Here is an 18,449-nt window from a genome sequence, read left to right on the forward strand (position 1 = left end):
CCTTCTGCATCCACAGCACAGCCAGAGGCCAGAAGGAGTTATTCCCTCATCTCCAACTCTATTTCTCTCATTTCAAGACTTTCATTCCTGCTACTGGACTCATCATACGCATAAGAATAAATCAAAGAAAGGAATTTATTCTACATTTGACTTTCTGCTAAGAAAGTATTGGTTACTGACTGGTTTCCTGATCACTCCTTCTATAACTAAGTTTCTATCTGTCTTGTTGTGTGTCAACAGACTCCTCCTCTGACCCCTCCCTCTTCTGTTTGAGGCCATGCCCACATGCCCAGAGAGACATTTCACCTGAGATGACCCAACATGGTTCCTCCTCCCTCCCTGCTTGCCTCCCTCCTTCCTCCCCTCTCTTTGCTTGGGCTGTAAACTACTACACATACTTAAAACACATGGCCGCCACACCTGCCACAGAGAAGCAGAAGGCTGAGAGAAAGACAAAGAAAAGAGAAAGTGGGAGAAGCGATGGCAGGATATGTACTCTCTGAACTCGACTGTGGTATATAAATGAACAAATAAAGTTCTTTTTAAGGCCTGTATATTTATAGAACTTTAGTTAATAAAGGATTAAACGATACTAAGAAAGTACCGCGAGTAAAGCAGGAAAGCTTTTACAAAGTTAAACTGAGATAAAAGTCACATAAAACCTCAATGAACGAGAAATTGCTGTGCTGAGAAATATACTTCAGACAGCTAAAATCCAAGAAGCAGAAAAGAGAGATAACCATCGTAGACAGTACCACCCCCTTGCCCCTCCCAAAAGAAGCCACCCCATCTTTTTTTGTAGCTATCCACTGTGTGCAAGTTGTGCACTGTGTGGTTGACCCACATACAGTGGAGCGGAGCGGAGCAAGGGTGAACTGAGGTAAAGGGTGGAGCCGCCAGTCAACCCTCTTATCTGCCCGTCACTGTGACACTCCTCTATCTCAAGTGTACCTCTGTACGTATGGCCTCACTGTGCGGCGACAACTGCTGCAAACTACTGAAGTCATAAAAATAAACAGAGAAGAGAAAAGGCAAAGAGAAAGCAAAAGACTGACTTACGTGTGTGTGTGTGTGGTTAGCGGTATGGGAGATGAGGACAGCATGCATCGTCAATTAAAGCTATCCTACATAAACAAGGCTGCACACAGATGCTTAGTCCAACCAGAAAAACAAACGGATAAAAGTACATCCGCAGGGGGAAAGGTCAAACTTGTGAAACTAAACAAGTGAACATATGCTGCCATACTCTTATGTATAGTAAACATTTTGGGAGGCATTTGCTAATAAGTCAGTTGTTTTCTTGGGAATTTCAAAACTTTGTGTGCATAGAATTAACACAGAGGACTGAGAACACGTGTATGTGCGTATGTGTCTGTGGGGGGATGTGTGTGTGTACGTGCATATGTGTGTTTGCAAGACTATGAGTGTGCGTATGTGTGTGTTTCGGATTAAGAGCTTCACCCCTGGACCTCGAAATTAGATAGGGGATTAGTGGGACACATCCGCCACCTGGCATTTTAAGCCCCGCAATTACAACAACAACTTTTAATCAACAACAGCCACACATGTGTCACATACAGTCAGAAATCAACAACTTATTCATGTTCTTGCTCATCCCACTCTTTCTCAGGCTGTCATTCGGCTCACTCCACAATAACTCTAGGCCACATAAAGGGCAGAAGTATGCTAGCTTTTAGGCTGATCATGACCCACTGTATTAATAAGGATCAGCCTAGATTGGGACTTGTTAGCACGGTGCACTAGGCAAGGATTTAGCATCAGAGTGACTTTTACTTGGCACAAGACTAAGAGATAGGATGTGAAGCAGTTGGCACTAGGCTAGGAGGTAGCATCTCATTAGCACCTGTGCAAGGCATTTACCATCCAAAGAGCATGGTGCTATGCTAGGAGTTACTACTAATGTGATACCTCATTGATCCCCTGTAAAAATTCTTTACTCTAGTTGCCATGCTCAGTGGGGTCAGAGGCAAGCATTGGTTATAGAGCAGCACCTCTGGAATTGGTAGGGATTCAGTGCCTTATTCAAGGCCACTCAAACTGGTTGGGTGCTTGCCGACCACCAGAGCTCTAACCTGAGTCAGAAGGCCACACTGCTGTTATTCAAACCCCTGACGCCAATGCAGCTAAAAGCAAGCCGTGACAGTGAGATAAGTTAATGACATAAGTCAAATGTTAAACATGCAGAAAGACAATAATACTTAAGGATATACGTTAACTAATATAACTGAAAACGTGTCAATGTAATAATTCCCCCCTGCTATTCCCACTGCACATACAGAGATATCTGGTGGCTTTCACAATCAAGGATGGGGGTGTTCTGGATATAAAGATACATCGTGCCAAAGAAATCAAAAGTAGCAAGGGCAACCAAACCCTTGACAATTCTGCTCTATTTCATGGCCGGAGCGCAGTGGGGAGGAAGATACAGAAGGCTAGCAACCAAAGTAAACACAAACAGGAGCCAGGCACCATGAAAGGAAAATAAATCATGTTCGTTTTCATGCACACCTCAAGCTAAACACGTTAATACACATACAAAAGTCCTCCTGTGGCTAAGAGGCAGTTTCGACCACAAAGTGAATGAGTGGAAAGTAAGAATTATCCTATATACCAGGAATTGCTGCCAATATGCAGAGTATAAAGCACAACGCACTTTCCAAACCTCATTACATTTAATAAAAATCGTACTCTTGATTCTGAGAACTGTGAGTCGGGTCACATTGAAGAAAGAGGAAAAAAACGAGAAAAGAAAACTATTTTAAACCCAAGAGAGAAGGCCAAAAATAAAAACCCCAATCAAATGAAAACAAAGGAGGGAACAAAGAGAAAGGGAGCACAGCTCTGCATTTTTTCTTTATTAACAAGCAGCGTTTCCATCCAACATCTCAGATAGCAATCTACCACAAATTAGGACCAGATTACTCTAATTGACCATCATGCTGCTTTTAAAGATGAAGTGCCACCTTGATTTACCACTACTCCCTAAGAAAGTGACAGAAAAAGAAGGAGAAAGTGAGGGAGAGAGGAAAACAGAATGATTAGACTGGAAGAGAAAATGAACACAACGAATAGACAAAGCTACACAGAGAATTTGAGAGGGAGAGGGAAATGGAGAGAGACAGAGAGAATAGGAGAGAGGAGGGTAATTGCAGGAAAGGGGGCTCATTAGTCCGTCACTATCCTCAATCTAACCCCCAATTTCAGGTCAGGAGGAACACAGAGAGAGACTACAGAAAAAAAGAGAAACAAACAAGGATGGAGCTACTTAATAATACTCAATCTCCTGTTTGCGTAGTCTCAAACAATGTAGTCCCAAACTTTTCTCCCTCTCTTCAACTTTCTACCTCTGGCCTCTTTACACTAGCTGGCAGCGCCGAGCGTGCACATTGCCGCCAGCACCGTCATGGATCACACACCATATCTCCTTACACACCTCGCATGACGAATTCACTGTCTCCCTGCCACAGGCTGAACTCACTTAGGAGTTAGGAAGAAACACTGACTTTGTCCTTGCAAAGAGAGAGAAAAAAAGTCTCAGGAGTGGTTAAAAATAGGAGACCAAACCATCAGGAAGAGAATACCAAGTCACAACTAAACTGTCCATAAACCCCTCTGCAAAGTTTCTTGCTAATCTGAACCTGAGCTCAGGCAAATTGCACGCTGCTACTTTCATCAAGTAGAGACCTTCTGTTGCAGTGATTGGCTCTTGACCAATTACGGATACTGACTCATAGTTTGAGAAAGTAGGGTGATGAGATATCCATTCCTTCCCTGCAGAGTCAACGTGTTGCTCTACCCACCCGTTGTGCAGTTAAGATCTGGAATGTGCTGCACAGACAGCAGCAGACTTTGAGTCAGGCTCCACTACAGAGTCTGACTGCTGCCTGAACTGCATTTTTTATACTGATATTATAAAGTGAGTCATATACTTTTTTTTATCATTGTATTCATACTGTCAAGCAACACTTTCAGCTACTGATGGTGTGGTGTATTTACTTTTCATTTCATTTCAAGTAGGGTGGATCATGGCAGCCTGCTACTTATGACTGTAATGCCAACTCTTTATTGGTGTCTAATGGGGCTGCAACTATTATTATTTATTATTTTCATTATAAATTATCTTCTGATTATTTTCACAATTAATCGTGCTGTCTATAAAGTATCAAAAATTTGACAAAAATGCCAAATTTCCTAGAGTCTTCAAATTGCAAAGACAAAGGAAAGCAGTGAATCCTTGCATTTAAGAGGCAGGAATCAGCAAATGTTTGACATTTTTGCTTAAAATGTCACTTCAATGATTAATCTATTTTCAAAATAGTTGGCAACTAATTTTCTTTCATCCGACTTATCAATTAGACAACTAATCATTGTAGCTCTGGTGTCTAAAGCAAAAAAGCTGGGCTCCAGATTATGTATACCAAAGAGTGTCAAAGGCACTCCACTCTGTAAAGCTAGACCGTATGTCAGCTTTCTCCAAAGTGCTGATATTTTTGGCAAACTGACAATGGCCAGGGCAGGGTAAACTGGGAAGACATACTGGGAAGACGCTCTTAGTCAGCAGGACCCTACAGCTCCAGTCTCCTATGCTCACTGTGGCACAGCAGGGAAGCCGAGCTGAGGAAATCTGAGGTAAGGAGGTGTGCCCCATATGGATCCCCACTGTACCAGCCTGTGAGTGAGTGTGACAGGGTGGGTGGATGCACGGGCTCCAGGTGCCAATCCATGCAATGAGATAATGTGCCCAAAGTGTTGCAGGATTCCGCAAATGAATACAAACATGCACAAGTGTCCTTTCTATTTAGCATACAATCTGGATCACACATAATAATCATCACATTAAGTATGAGGACTCTGTGCGTCACCTGCTTGTTTTGTTTGCAATTAAACATTGTGAAGCAGATGACCATACATTCACTTTCACACAGGAAGCCATGCACTCACACACAAGCACACCCACATACACACTTTGTAGAGAAAAAAAAGCATTCTGTAGAAAAATACAATAAAACAATAACCCTCATGAATGAATTTCACCTCTCGTTCACACTGATGGTTTTCAGCATCCGTCATAAAACCATATTGCCTCAACAGATGCACAGTGCTGTACACATCATAATAATCAGGCATCTAAATAACATACACGTTTTGGCAAGACATGCAGTGCCGAATGTGTGCAGCTGCATATTTACACACCCTGGTAGAAAGGCATTGTTCAAAATAACATATACGCTCATATATTATACATTGAAAATGCATCTCTACGCTGTCTTTCTCCCTCTCACCCTCTCGTCTCTCTCTCTCCTGCGTTCTCTCATGTGGGAGGCAGAACTGGGCACCCAGCCATGCCACATCAATATGCGTGGTGAAACGTTTCCCCTGCTTTCCCCATGCTGCAGTGGCCGAGGCCTACAACAGTGGAACCGGTGGCCAATGACACCGGATATGGCAGGTCAAGCTGCTAGTTAGTTAACGAAGGTTAGCAAGCTAGCACGCCCAACGCAGCCACAGCCGGGCTGGCCCTCTCGTAGCAGCTTGCCGCGGCGTCAGCCCGTTGACGCAGACAACGATAGCCAGTGCCACCCTGGAGGCACCTTGGATTCTGCCCAGGCAAGGTTCCCTGGGAGCCTTGGTTGCCATGGTGCCAGCCAAATTTGGGTCCAATAAACGTGAGGGGAACAGGCGGTGGGCTGGGGAGGGGGACTTTGGGGTGGCAAGACAGAGGATAGAGAGAAGGGAAGGGGGGTTCTTGAGTGCTATGGCAACCTTTAAATCAGTCCTGTGGTTCTTAAATGAGTCAAAAATGACTTGTTTTGATAAAGATGTGTTGATGGAAGGACATTAAAATAACATCATTGATAACCTATAAAAGACAAGCAGCAAGCGAGAAATTGTGTGAGCATGTATGCTGGATGCTGCTGATAACCAACACAAAGGGCTTTTAAAAGAGTCTCTTGGCAAAGTGAATGACATGATTAATGTATATGTGTTCTACTACTCTGATCAGTCGAGTTAAAGAGACAGACGACTCGTCTCATATCTCACTCCACAAGGCCACTTTTATCCCAAGATGTGCTCTTAAAAGATTATAGGCAAGTTAAAAAGGAACTGTTAACATTTACACTTGAGTGTGGCACAATTAAACATACGCTGAATTAAAGCTTTTTAAAGACACTTTTCTACCCTGCTTGTTCAGTCAGAATTCACTAAGTGGTTGGAGGTGACTTAACCCTGATCTCTATATTCATTAATTCACTTCCTCTTAATTAAAAAGTTTACATGACGGAAATGTGCAAAAAGGACTTTTTAGCACTTTGTTTACACCTGGCTCCCTTGGCTGACAGGCTAACAGGCTGAATCATGAACAGCTGAAGCAGAGAGTGATGTACCGCACCTTGCTGTGGCCGGTTCACCGTGTTGTCCCTGAGACCCCATCACTCTACATACATAGTCTCCGTCTCTCTCTCATAAAAAAAGACCTGCTGCTTGGCCCATATGACTGTAAATCATGCAAAATAGAGCATAGCACTCAGTCTGGAAAAAATAACCATGTATAATGAGCAGACAGACATATGCACATATGCACTCTCACACACATGCACGCCTGTGCAGACACGCACATAAGCCATTGCCAAAAGCACAGCACCCCCTACACCGCTTTGTACTAGACACACAAACGCACACTGTCATCGGCCTATCCCACAGTTCTAACCCCCAAAACACAATCCTTCCCTGAATCCACGCTAGTGATAAAGAACAAACAAAAAACACACTATCTCTACCCCCACCTTACCCCACTCGTTAAGTCTATGTCCACATCCCACCTGCTCTGCACCCCCTCCACTCACACAAACACGAACAAACCCGCACACACAACGCCATTCCACTCCAAACTCATCCTGTTATCTAAACAAGCGCCGTCCTCTCGTCAGCGTCAGTGGGCTCCTTTCTCTGTCTCCTCAGAGAAAAGAGAGACTCTCCTGTTCACAGATGAATGGAGTCTTTTGATGAAGCGCCGAGCCTTGTTTACTGCCACTCCATTTATTTACCGGCCTGTTTTTCAAGTCGTCATTGAGGGACACTCTACCAAACACCCCCCCCCATTCTACTCACCCGCTCAACCTCACCCACCAGCCCCCTCCATCTCATCCTCTACTTAACTACACCCCCCCATCGCCTAAACACACACACACACACACACATACACACACACACACACACACTATCCCCCCCTCTCAATCCCATGTCGTTCCCTATCCCGTTTCATCCTGCTTTCTTCTCTCCGTCTAGTGTCCTAGATCTGTGTCCAAACTGATTTGAAGCTTACTCGCTTACACAGACGCATGCCAAATTTGATTCTCTGCATTCTGTTGTGCTTCTCAGCGAGCTTGCTCATTCGCCCCCCCACCCCACTTTCTGTCTTCTCTAAACTGCTCTCCTTCTCACGGTGTAACGAACACCAAACGATGCCCTCATGAAGGTTGTCTCTCAAGAAGAGCGAGTGGTCTGCTGCAAAACAGTGCAGATATTTGAAAAACGGCTTACCATATCTGGTACAAATCTACCACCAATGGTGTGAAAACATAAACGACCAAACCTAATCAGCGGTCAAATAAAATGTTCTGAAGTCTTGTAAAGTGTAGGCAATAAATTTACACAAAACAAAAGAGAAACTAAACTGCAATCAAGCCTCACAGCCCATTTAATTTCACAGCCCAATTTAATTTCTACTGGAAATATTTTAGCTCAAAAAAATTAAAGCAAAGCCTGTGATCGAATATGAAATGTAAGGACACCGTTAAAAAAGACAGGATGCCAGTCTTTGTGAAGATATATCAACTGGATGGCTGGTGGCAAAACATTTTTGCATACTAAATGAAAGAAACATCAGAGAATAAAAAAAAAAACTCACAGTCAAGGCTCACAGCCCCATGATGGCCTGCCTTCATGAAAAACAAGGATAATGGTCCTATTGAATTCTAAAATGTTTGTGCTTACAAGTTATTATACATTTTTCTGTAGCTGCAAACAGGAGTCCGGGGTGCTAATGAGGCTGGGGGGGGGGGCATTCATTTGAACCCTAAAGAGGAATAAAAGAAAAAGGGGAACAAGTGAAAGAAAAGAAAAGAAAAGAGAAGAAAGCGAGGATCAGAGGGAGGAGGTTGGCAGGGACTGTGTATGAAAATTTGGCGTCTTCCATACAGAGAGATAGCATCGTGCCAAAAACGGCCGCCGACACAACTCCTCTCAACTCCTCTCACTTTCTGAACATCAGCGTTAAACTCACCCACATAATAATATCTTTATTCTTCAACCCACATGTGCAAAATAAAATGAAAAAGGCTTTTAATTGTTTTTGTTGTTTGTTTTCTAAATCAGCATTGACCTAACTTTTTTATTCAGCAACAAAAACTCAGCTAAGCCACCTCTTATAGGCAAAATAACTCTATGGGAAAAAACGGAATAAAAACAACAAAAAGAAAAGTAATGGTTCTTTGGATTTAAAACGCAGTATTGTGACTCTCATTCTAGCATGACTATAGCTGTGTGGTGCTGAATAGCGTTGTTAGCCAGACTTAGCAGCCGATGCCAGGGCCTCGCTGTGAGTGCAGCCCGGTGAATAAGCCATGTTCCCTGGCTCTCCCTCCTTTCTGGCTGGCCTGCCTGATAGTGAGCATTGGCCACTGCACTCTTTCTCCTGCTCCTTCTCCTCCTCCTCCTCCTCTCTGTCTCTCTGAGGTCGGGAAACCCTCCTGAGTGGGTATATGGTTTTTGGGGACAGACACATTTCATGGTTGGCGCCGCTACAAAAGCCTGAAAAGAGACCCGGCACTGGGAAGACACAGTATTAATACAGACAATACCACCCCCTCGCTGCTTCTGACTCTCTCTTTTCTAAATAACCTCGTTCTTGTCTTTTCTTTTTCTCCTTTCTTCCCCCTTCTTTCTACCCCTTTCTTGCTCTCTTTAGGTTTTTTTTCCAAATAAAACACGTAAAAAAGCCCACTCAGCTCAAGTAAAGAATGCTGTTTTTATCACTGCGTGCTTAGCTTAGCCTACACCCATTTTTATTTGACAATCGTTAATGTGTTTTAATGTGTAATTAAATCTTAACAGTAGGTATTAGACTGGGTTCAGCAACATGTAAAACCCTCCTTTTTTCCTTTAAACAAAATGAAAAATTGCTCAGCATTTATATAAATAAAATTTTAAAAATCCTATATTGATTAATTTGTTTATAATTGTAAAGTGTTAGTACATGTATTTTGATTTCCATAATACAGTTCAACATATTGATTTTAACACATTATATCTGGGCCTACGTGAAGAATTTGGGAAGTGACATTGATTAATGTAAACTTTATTTTGTCAAAATATAAATTACTACACAAACATGGTAGCTGTATTTCAAAATGTTAAATGCTGAATTAAAAGTAGAATTGCAAGAAGGAAAAAAGGTTTGCAACATTAGAAATGAAGAAAACATGTGCGATACTTAATTTGACCCTGGAATAAGATTTCTGTGTTCCATCGAGAAGAACTGCAGAATAAAAGGCTGAAAAACGTCTGTCAATTCTTCTAATTTCCAACCTGTGTTGCCTTTACAGCGGACAGTTTCTCCTGAGGAGAAACAGGAAAAAAAATCTGACAGCTGAGTTCATTCAAAAAGAAAGAGGGGATCAGAGGAAAACTGATAAAAGAGCCAAACAGCACAAACTGCCTAATTCGTCTGTTCCACCACGATGATGGCCTCCTGATTTCACTGGAATAATCTGTTTACCTCATATCTCCCAACGCTAAAACTCTTCACACAAAAGGAAACAGATGCGGGCAGACCAGAAATTTTCAGGGGTTTTAGTCTCTCCCGAGTCAGGCAGAGCCAAAGAAACTGAGGCTTATGATCGTTATGTAAAAACCTAAAAAAGCAGGGAACTGTTTCTAGGACAAAGGCACCATATCACGGAGCATGCCAGTTTTCGCTGGTCAATTTAATGGAAGACCAAACATAACAACATTGTCTTTGACTCGTCTTTCTCATGTTTTTTTTATTTTCCCTCGAGTCTGCTCGTGTCATCATGGTCTCATGAGATAAATGCAGACCCTGCGGTTTTGGACCAATCTATGTTCGTCTGTGACACCCCAATGTTAGCCTCGCGTCTGTGTGTGTGTGCATGTTTTGGAGCGAATGAGCACACAACAGGGCTTTGGCTAGCCCGATGCCATTAGCTATCCAAATACACAGACTTTTTTCCAAAGCCAAGAATAGTGTGAGAAGACTCCCTCTCACTCTGTCTCTCTAATTTGACAGGGCTCTCCCTCTATCTTAACCCTTCAGATTTGATATGTAGCCACCTCGACGTACCCCTGACGCCAGACAGAAAGACAGAGACGTGCAAAAGACGACGCAGGCCCGACTAAACAAGAACATCTACCGATGCCAAAGGCGCTCTGCATGTGGAGGGCTTTTCTTAGCTGCCGCGGGCCCTGTTCCCACCGCACACAATACAAAAGCCTCAGACCTGACCGACTCCCTCTGTGTCGAGATTTCATTTAATCAAAACTCAATGCTTACTTCACTGCTGAGGGTCATCCTGAGCTGTGCACGCACACACGCACGCACGCACACACACACACACACACACACAAACAAAAACACTTATACACAAGGACAGTCCACTCAACCCTTGTGATGTCATGGGAGCCGGAGAAGAGATCCAGGAAGTAATTAACAACAGATTATTTTCACAGGAAAGAAAGAAATACTGAGGCACAGAGCACTGGGAACCTGTGGAATCCATCAGAGTATCAACTTTTAACACATTGCCATTCATCATTTCAGCCATGACTGTAATGATGCCTCTCTTTTTCTCTTTTCACTCCCCTATTCCTACTTCTTTTTCCCACATTTCTGTTGTTCCCCCCCATAAATCCAGAATACTCCTCAGTGATGAACAAAAGCGGGGTTTTTATTAGTGAATCCTTCCTGTGGTCAGTGAGTTGGCGGGAGGGGGGCAGTGCTGGGGTTTCTCCGGGCTTTCTCACAGCGTCGTCCAAGGCATTACTATTGCTATAGCGAGAGGGAGGCGGGATCTGGCAGCGTACAGCGGGAGAGTGTGGAGCGGTCATGGCAGAAATGGCACGGCGAGCACATTTCACACCTCCCTCGGAGTGACTGCAAATTTCCTGTACTGCACTTTTGATTGGAAACACATTTGAAACATCTTTTCATGATCGCATTAATGGCGCACAAAAGAAAGAAACGTTGAAAAAAAAGCAGTAAGAATGAGGTCCAAAATATGACTAAGTGCACTGAGCTAACTTTGGACCTCACAAATGTTTTTTTTAATCTTCCATTTTTCCAACCATGAATAAATCAGAAATGTGCTGAGTTTGAGCTAGAACAGCACAGAGGTTATAAATCAAATAGTCAGCTGAACACTTGGAGAAGCGGCTAAATGATTCTCCTCTGATGTACAAGTGGACCCACTTATGCAGTAGTCAGGCTAACAGAAGTGAGAATTATATCTAAACTAGTACAGCGAACTAAGCCTGTCCAACACACTCCATTCAGAGGTTATCAAAGGGACGCTGCCAGCGTGTGGCTCTGGCAGACCTTTTGCTCTTCCAGGCCAAGGGCCACTTTCTCCATTATGATACCAATCACTCACTCTAATAAAACACTAAAAATAATGCATCACTCAGTATATAGCACCACAACCACTCTGCCTGTCTCCCCTGTTGCCTACCAGGTTTTCAGTTCAATAGTTCAATATTCAAAGACACATTGCTCTGTCTGATTTGTTGCTCTCTATCTGAGGTGCCTGAAAAACATGAGAGAAGGTTGTGTATTGTGGCAGGCAGCGTGGTTTGTTCCGTTACGGCTGCAGTGTGTTATGCTCCGTAACAGAGAGGATCTCAAAGGCTGGCTGGCTGCAGAACAGCCTGAGAAAGCCTGACGGCAAGCCCAGAGATTCCCCGTGGCAGCTTTTGCCACTCTGTCATAAACAAAACACAAGACGTCTTTCTCTTCTTCCCACACCAACGGGGCTTGGGCGCTGCCAAACAGAACAATCACTATCGCAGCCTCTTCTCCTTTCCAACGCGCTCTCTTTCCTTCTCTCTCTCTCTCTCTCTCTCTCTCTCTCTCTCCCTCTCTCTGTGTGTCTCCTACAATATAAACAAAAGAGATCAGCAGAGGCTTTACCTCTGTGAGAGCAACAATGAGGGCGATGTTTAAGGAGACAAAACAAAAGTGTGCACGGGATCAAAGAGGAGCGAGGAAGACAGAGATGCTAAAGACCGACAAAACGCAAACTAAACAAAAACAAACAATGAGCGCATCTTGTCATTCATTGCACGGCTGAGGCAAAAAAAATGCAACCGCACATTACTGTAACAGATAAATGTGACAGATAATGCAGGCCTTTAAGCCTGTTTGCTCACAAATACGCATTTACCAATTTAAAGTAAATGAGAGCCAAGTGTGGTGACAGTGGCCACCTTATGACAGGTTTGCCCTTTGTCTCTCCCTCTGTCTGTAGACCCCAAAGTGTCTCTCCAACTAGGACTTTAACTGAGCACAGGTTCTTTGGAGGCAGATAAAAGTGCAGAGGCATACTGTGTAAGTCAGATAAGATATGAGAGAGCACACAGTAAGTCCACATTATGAATGGGCAGCCCCTCTCAGCAGCCATATGCTTTACTGTACTGCTGTAAACCAAAGTACTGTAGCGACGAGTGCGCAGCAACAAACTGAAAAGTGGACAGCCAATGATGCCAGAACAGGTTAAAAAAATTTTGTCATGAGACATTTACCATATGGGTGTGTGTAGTTTCAGAGAATGAAAGGATTAAAATACAACATTTCAAGATTTCTTCATTTTTTGTTGTGCAATTCTCCATTATCTGATTTATTAAACAATTTGAAAAATCCTTCATGTTACTTATATTAGAATACAATACCACAAATAAAATATTTACCGATTCAGGTGGACTGTTTTTTTTATGTGAGAATATGAGAACTATCTAGTCTTTTCAATAGGTTTTGAAAATTTGTCAGGTTTAAAGAATCTTAGAACTATATAATTGCTTTAATTATATAGACAAAAAACTCAAACATTTTCATAATAATTTCCCTTCTAAAACTGAAAGTAAAATGGCTTTCTATTTAATTTACAGACAAAATATTATGTGAACACATGTCCTGAGCTAAAATTAAGCAAACATAACGCTATAATTTAGTGTGCTCTAAGAGTATAATTTACAAGAAAAATACTGCTTAACATCACTGCACATTTAATAATAAACTGGGCAAAAATAGGCACTGTAGATATGTTACTAAATCCCAAAATAGGACTCACTGACCCAAAATCCACAGTCAGTCATTTTAAAAACTCTTTTCTTTTCTGTGGCACTGTGGCAGTTATAGAACAATAGCAAAGTCGATGAAAAATGTAATCAAAATTAAGCAAAAGAATTACATTTAAGAGACAATTACTCCTAAAAAAAAAAAAAAACTCTAAAACAATACAACAGATTTCGTCAGTCACCGTTCAGGTCTGCCCGCTACCTACGGTTTATCACAGCCACAGACAGACCAACAGAGTGAAGCTGGAGCTGTTGCCAGGGTTTGGCTCGGGCCGTGTGAGGTGTTTGGCCTGGGCCGAGATTGTGTGTGTGTGTGTTTGTGTGTGTGTGTGTGTGTGTGTGTGTGTGTGTGTGTGTATGCGTCAGAGACAGAGAGAGAGTCTGAGGGACGGCTGTGATAGCATTTGGCTACACTCATGTTAGCGGCTACCATTAGAGTTCAGCCTAGGCAGTGTGTGTATTTGGGCAGTGACTGGGGAGTGCTGTATATATATGTGCCTGTGTGTGTGTGTGTGTGTGTGTGTGTGTGTGTGTGTGTGTGTGTGTGTGTGTGTGTGCGCACGTGTGTGCGTGTGTGTGAAGCCGGTTGAGTCACTGTTTGAAATTTCCAGAAAATTCCAGCTGAGATAATATTAGGTCATGAGCGTGTGTTTGTATGTATACGTAGCCAGCAAATGGTGAAGCAGTGTGTATTTGGAGGATTTGGCTGTGAAATGTGTTTCATGTGTGTATGCGTGTGTGGTTGCTGTGACAGTGTTGTTTTTTTTTTTTTCAATGCAGGGAAAAAACTATAACACAGCCAGTGTTTTGGCTGTGTGTGTAGAGTACGCACACTGGAGGCTACAGTGATGTTTGGCCGAGTGCGAGTGTGTGTATCCATGATGGTGGCCGAGATACAACAATGTTTGGCTGTATCAAACTGTATCTATGATAGTCCTTGGCTGAGAGTGCGTTGCTGTGTGGGTGTGTGTACGCAATCGTGACTAAAACCGTGTTTGGCTCTACGTGTGAAAGTGCGCTACAAAGATGACAGAGTTGTTTTTCTTTTTTTGTTGTTATCTAATGTGTGTATCTTTATTTAGCTGTGTTTGTATGTGTGTATGGGTGTGAAGGTGGCTGCAATAGTACTGGCTGTCTGTGAGCACTGGCTTTTTTTGTGTGAGAGTGTGTGTTTGGCAGCCAGGTCCAACGTGGTGCTAGTGTTCAGGCAGACGGTGAAGGCTGCAGCAGCCCGCGGCCTGAGAGCAGGAGACTCGCGGCTTTGCTCTCCCGCTCTCTCTCTCACACACACACACACACAATCTGGGCTGTGGCCAAATGACGATCCCTGGCTACAATGGCCTTATCGTGGCACATACACTTCAACAGACTGAGTACAATCTTATAAACAGCGACTCACACTCATCGCACAGAAATACGCAATTTGAGAGTGGCGATCATCTCATAAAAAACACTCACACACGCACCACGTACACACACACAGGCATGTAAATTCCTTCCTATAAAAAACACAAAATACATGCTCATAGGAAGCCGCAAATGCCTCGCTCAGAAAATTGAACACGTACTTGCCAGACCACGCTGGCCGAATGCCCTTGACACACACTCACATATTCTTTTTATTACTGTTGATACTGTGTTGTCATGTAAACAAACACTAAGAAACAGAAGACAAGATGGCAAAATACAAAAAAGACAAAAAACAAAACTATTTGTTGTCCGCTAAGAGGACAAAATCAAAGAATTGATTCTCAGAGGTAAACGTTTGTTTTATTCATTCAGCAGAATTTTGTTCAATTAAAACTTTTATGAATACACAATTTTCATTTAATATTATAAGATGGATTTCTTCCCAATTTTAATTCTATCCTAAAATTTTGAGTGTTTCCGAAACTTACTTCACTTATCTTTGTTTGTTTTTTTTTTATTTCTGTCATATCCTCCCTATTTAATTTTGTGTCACACAAGCAAATGTTTCTGTGTGAAGTGTGTTTCTATGTGTGTGATCATGCAAATGTGTGTGTACATCTATATGCACATGCACACGGGCATGTATGACGAGGGTTTATGTGATGGCATCCCTCCCTATGAGTGTCTATTATCCAGTTGGCTACATACCTGGCGTGTGGACGAAGTAGGCCAGGTAGAGGTCCAGCTCCTTGACGGACACTCCGATGTGGTGCGGCTGGACGCACAGGCCAGGGTTGGTGCACTGTGGTGACTTGACCAGCCGTTCCCCGTCCGTGCTCTCCAGGGGGCTACCCTTGAACAGGATGACCATCACCAGGTCCAGTCGCCACACCTTGTCGGCCTGGCGCAGGCAGTCGATGCGACGGATCTTGCCCTTCTGGTCGGGGTTGGACAGCACGCAGCAGGGGGGCTTTTTCCCCGTGATGGTGAGCACAAAGTCCTCACGGAACTCGGGCCGGATGTCCTTGCGGAGCTTGGCCAGCAGGCGCGAGGCCCACTTCTGCTTGATCTCTGGCTTTTCCCCCAGCAGCTCATCCTTCACTGCGCGCTCTTCCTCCTTGGACATGCGTTTCTCGTGCTTCTTGAAGTATTTGCGCTTGCGGGCCTGCAGGTTGAACCAGGTGTAGGCGAAGGCGCGGACGTGGGGCAGGAGGGCCTCGATGAAGGGGTGGAATTCATCCTGGATGAGGGAGGAGGACGGGGGGAGGGTGGAGGAGGAGAGGGAGGAGGGGGGGAAGCAGGAGGAGGCAGTAGAGAGAGAGGGTGAGAATGGGGGAGAGAAGGATGGGGAGAGAGGGAGTGGGGGTGAGGAAGGGAAGAGAGAAGAGAGGCAGTTAGCACCGGCACGCAGCATGGAGGAGCAGCGCCCGCTCTGTGTGAGCGGAGGGAGAGAATGAGCGAGAGGCACAGAGAGAGAGAGAGAGAGAGAGAGAGAGAGACAGAGAGAGAGAGAGAGAGAGACAGAAGGATGCTATACACTCTCTACCTAACACCTAACACAGACACATCACATTGAAGGACACACTTCACAAAACATTGACCAACACAATACTGTAAGACAGTGGTTTGAAATGAGAGTTTGTCTTCTTCTAAGGGTTTTCTTCAAATAATAATATAAACATTTATGTGCCTGCCTAAATAAATAAATAAATATAAACAAATGTGTTATTCATAAATGAAAATATTGCCAGACTTGCATTTACCCATTACAACATTACAATAACGACTGTATTAATTCTAGCAAATATTATTAATTCTAAAAAATATTTATACTTTTGGAAAAAAATTAAAACTTGTACCATTTATAAAACATAACACAGAGTGACTACATTAACAAATATATAATGCACACAAAATTGAAATAATATAAGAGAAGACACAGACCAAATTCTAATAATTACAATTTTAAACGTATTTGTCCAGAAATAACATAACTGCGTCCACACTGAAAATGATGCAATAACAGTCGTTATCACACAACATATGTGAATATAAACAAGAATAACATGGTAGTTACCATTTTGCTCTCTCATCATAAATTCACCCCGCCGATTGCAAAGAAACTTAAAAAGCGCCAGTAATTGGACTGTTCGACTCAAAAAGCTCTGAAGTTATGCTGCGTATATTAGAAAACAAAACACTGAGTGAAAAAAAATAAGCAAAAGAGAAGCTGAGAAAGTGTCCAATAAAAGCAGCAGGGGGGAAAAAAGCTGAGAAAGAGGAGACAGGCCAAGGGGGCGCAGTGTAATACCAGCACAGGAACACAGGAGGTACTGTAGCAGGAGCTGTAGGAGAGGTACTGTTCAAGAGCACAACAGAAGGAGAGTGTAGAGAAGTTCAGCAATCTCTCGGTCTAAAAGGATTTTTAAAATGCTGGACGTGCACGAACAAAATAAAATAGACGTTGTAGCAAAAAGGATGAAATTGTCAAAAAATTAAACAAGCTTCTTTTTTGTTTGCAAAAATGTGTGGAGAAAAATATCTTGATGAAAAAAACTACCAAAAAAAAAATGCTTGGCAAAGCGACGCGTGCTATTGGTTCAATTCTCTAGGATCTGCATAAGACTCACGGAGAGGGAGAGAGAGAGCTGGACAAGGGGGGTGCGGACGGAGGAGAAGAAGAAGAAAAAAAAAAACAAAACAAGAGGACCGAATCAATGTTGGAAGAGTGTGCACGACCGCTGGCAAACCCGAGTGCAGCTTCTTTTTTCCCCCTCTTTCTCTCCAACTCTGTCTCTCTCTTTCTCTCTTCCTCTCCACTTTCCTTCTCTAACCATTGACTGAGTCTGTGCCAACATGCAGAGGGCCCACCTATTTGGCACAGAGTCTCAAACAGCCCAGCCAATACGCACGCTCCCAGCGCTGAAAGGGAGGGAAGAGAGAGATGGCAGAGGGAGAAGCAAAGATGTGGGGGGTGGATGGTTGGTGGCTGGTAGTGGAGAGAGAGAGAGAGAGAGAGAGAGGGAGAGGGAGGGAGAGAGAGAGAGAGAGGAAGAGAGGGAGGGAGGGAGGGGGAGAGACAGGGACTGTGTGTGGTGCAGGCAGAAGGCACGTCATTAGCCAAATAGACAAGTTCCAATCTAGCGCAAAGGCAAAGTCCAGAGGATATTAATTTTACATGCATCCAATCCAGACAGCACCCGCCTTCGAAAGCCCTCTACGCCCCCCCTCCGCCTTCATCGCCTTCGTCACCAGCGTGGTCACAGCCATCCCAACAAACCAGCTCGCTCTCCAACTGCATCCCCCCCGCCCCCCTTCCAGAAACACCCCTCTCTCTCCCTCTCTCTCTCTGCTCGCGTTACACCACCTTGGCATGGGATGGCATGAGAAAACACAGGCCCAAAATCCCACTAGACCCTGAGACCAGCAGCTGCTCCTGGATTTACCACACAAACAAAGAGAGGAGGGGGAAGAAAATGCCCGTTACCCCCCTCCCGCCCCAACAAAAAAATACCATCCAAAAACATGCTCTCCTGTTTCAAAATGCACTCTCACATCCAAACTGGCCCCTTCTCTCCCTCTCTCTCTCTTTTTTGTGTTAGTCCACTTTAAAAGCCCCAACAGCACAGACACAGAAACACATTAAAAGTTTC

At 43.6% G+C, this 18,449-nt stretch overlaps 1 protein-coding gene across 15 annotated transcripts in view; it reads right to left on the reverse strand.

Moving 5' to 3' along the window:
- nfixa (nuclear factor I/Xa) overlaps positions 1–18,449 on the reverse strand; it is a 112,427-nt gene that overhangs the window by 59,116 nt on the left and 34,862 nt on the right. For 13 of the 15 annotated variants that reach the window (XM_073468408.1, XM_073468368.1, XM_073468417.1 and 10 more), the window contains one exon: positions 15,505–16,036. In XM_073468408.1, coding sequence (XP_073324509.1) covers positions 15,505–16,036 — 532 coding nt within the window. Of the gene's footprint in view, positions 1–15,504; positions 16,226–16,873; positions 17,575–18,449 lie in introns of those variants that run through there. The other 2 variants (XM_073468360.1, XM_073468442.1) reach the window with 2 other exon arrangements.

Source organism: Pagrus major, chromosome 1 (assembly GCF_040436345.1).
Source record: "Pagrus major chromosome 1, Pma_NU_1.0".
Classification (NCBI taxonomy): domain Eukaryota; kingdom Metazoa; phylum Chordata; class Actinopteri; order Spariformes; family Sparidae; genus Pagrus; species Pagrus major.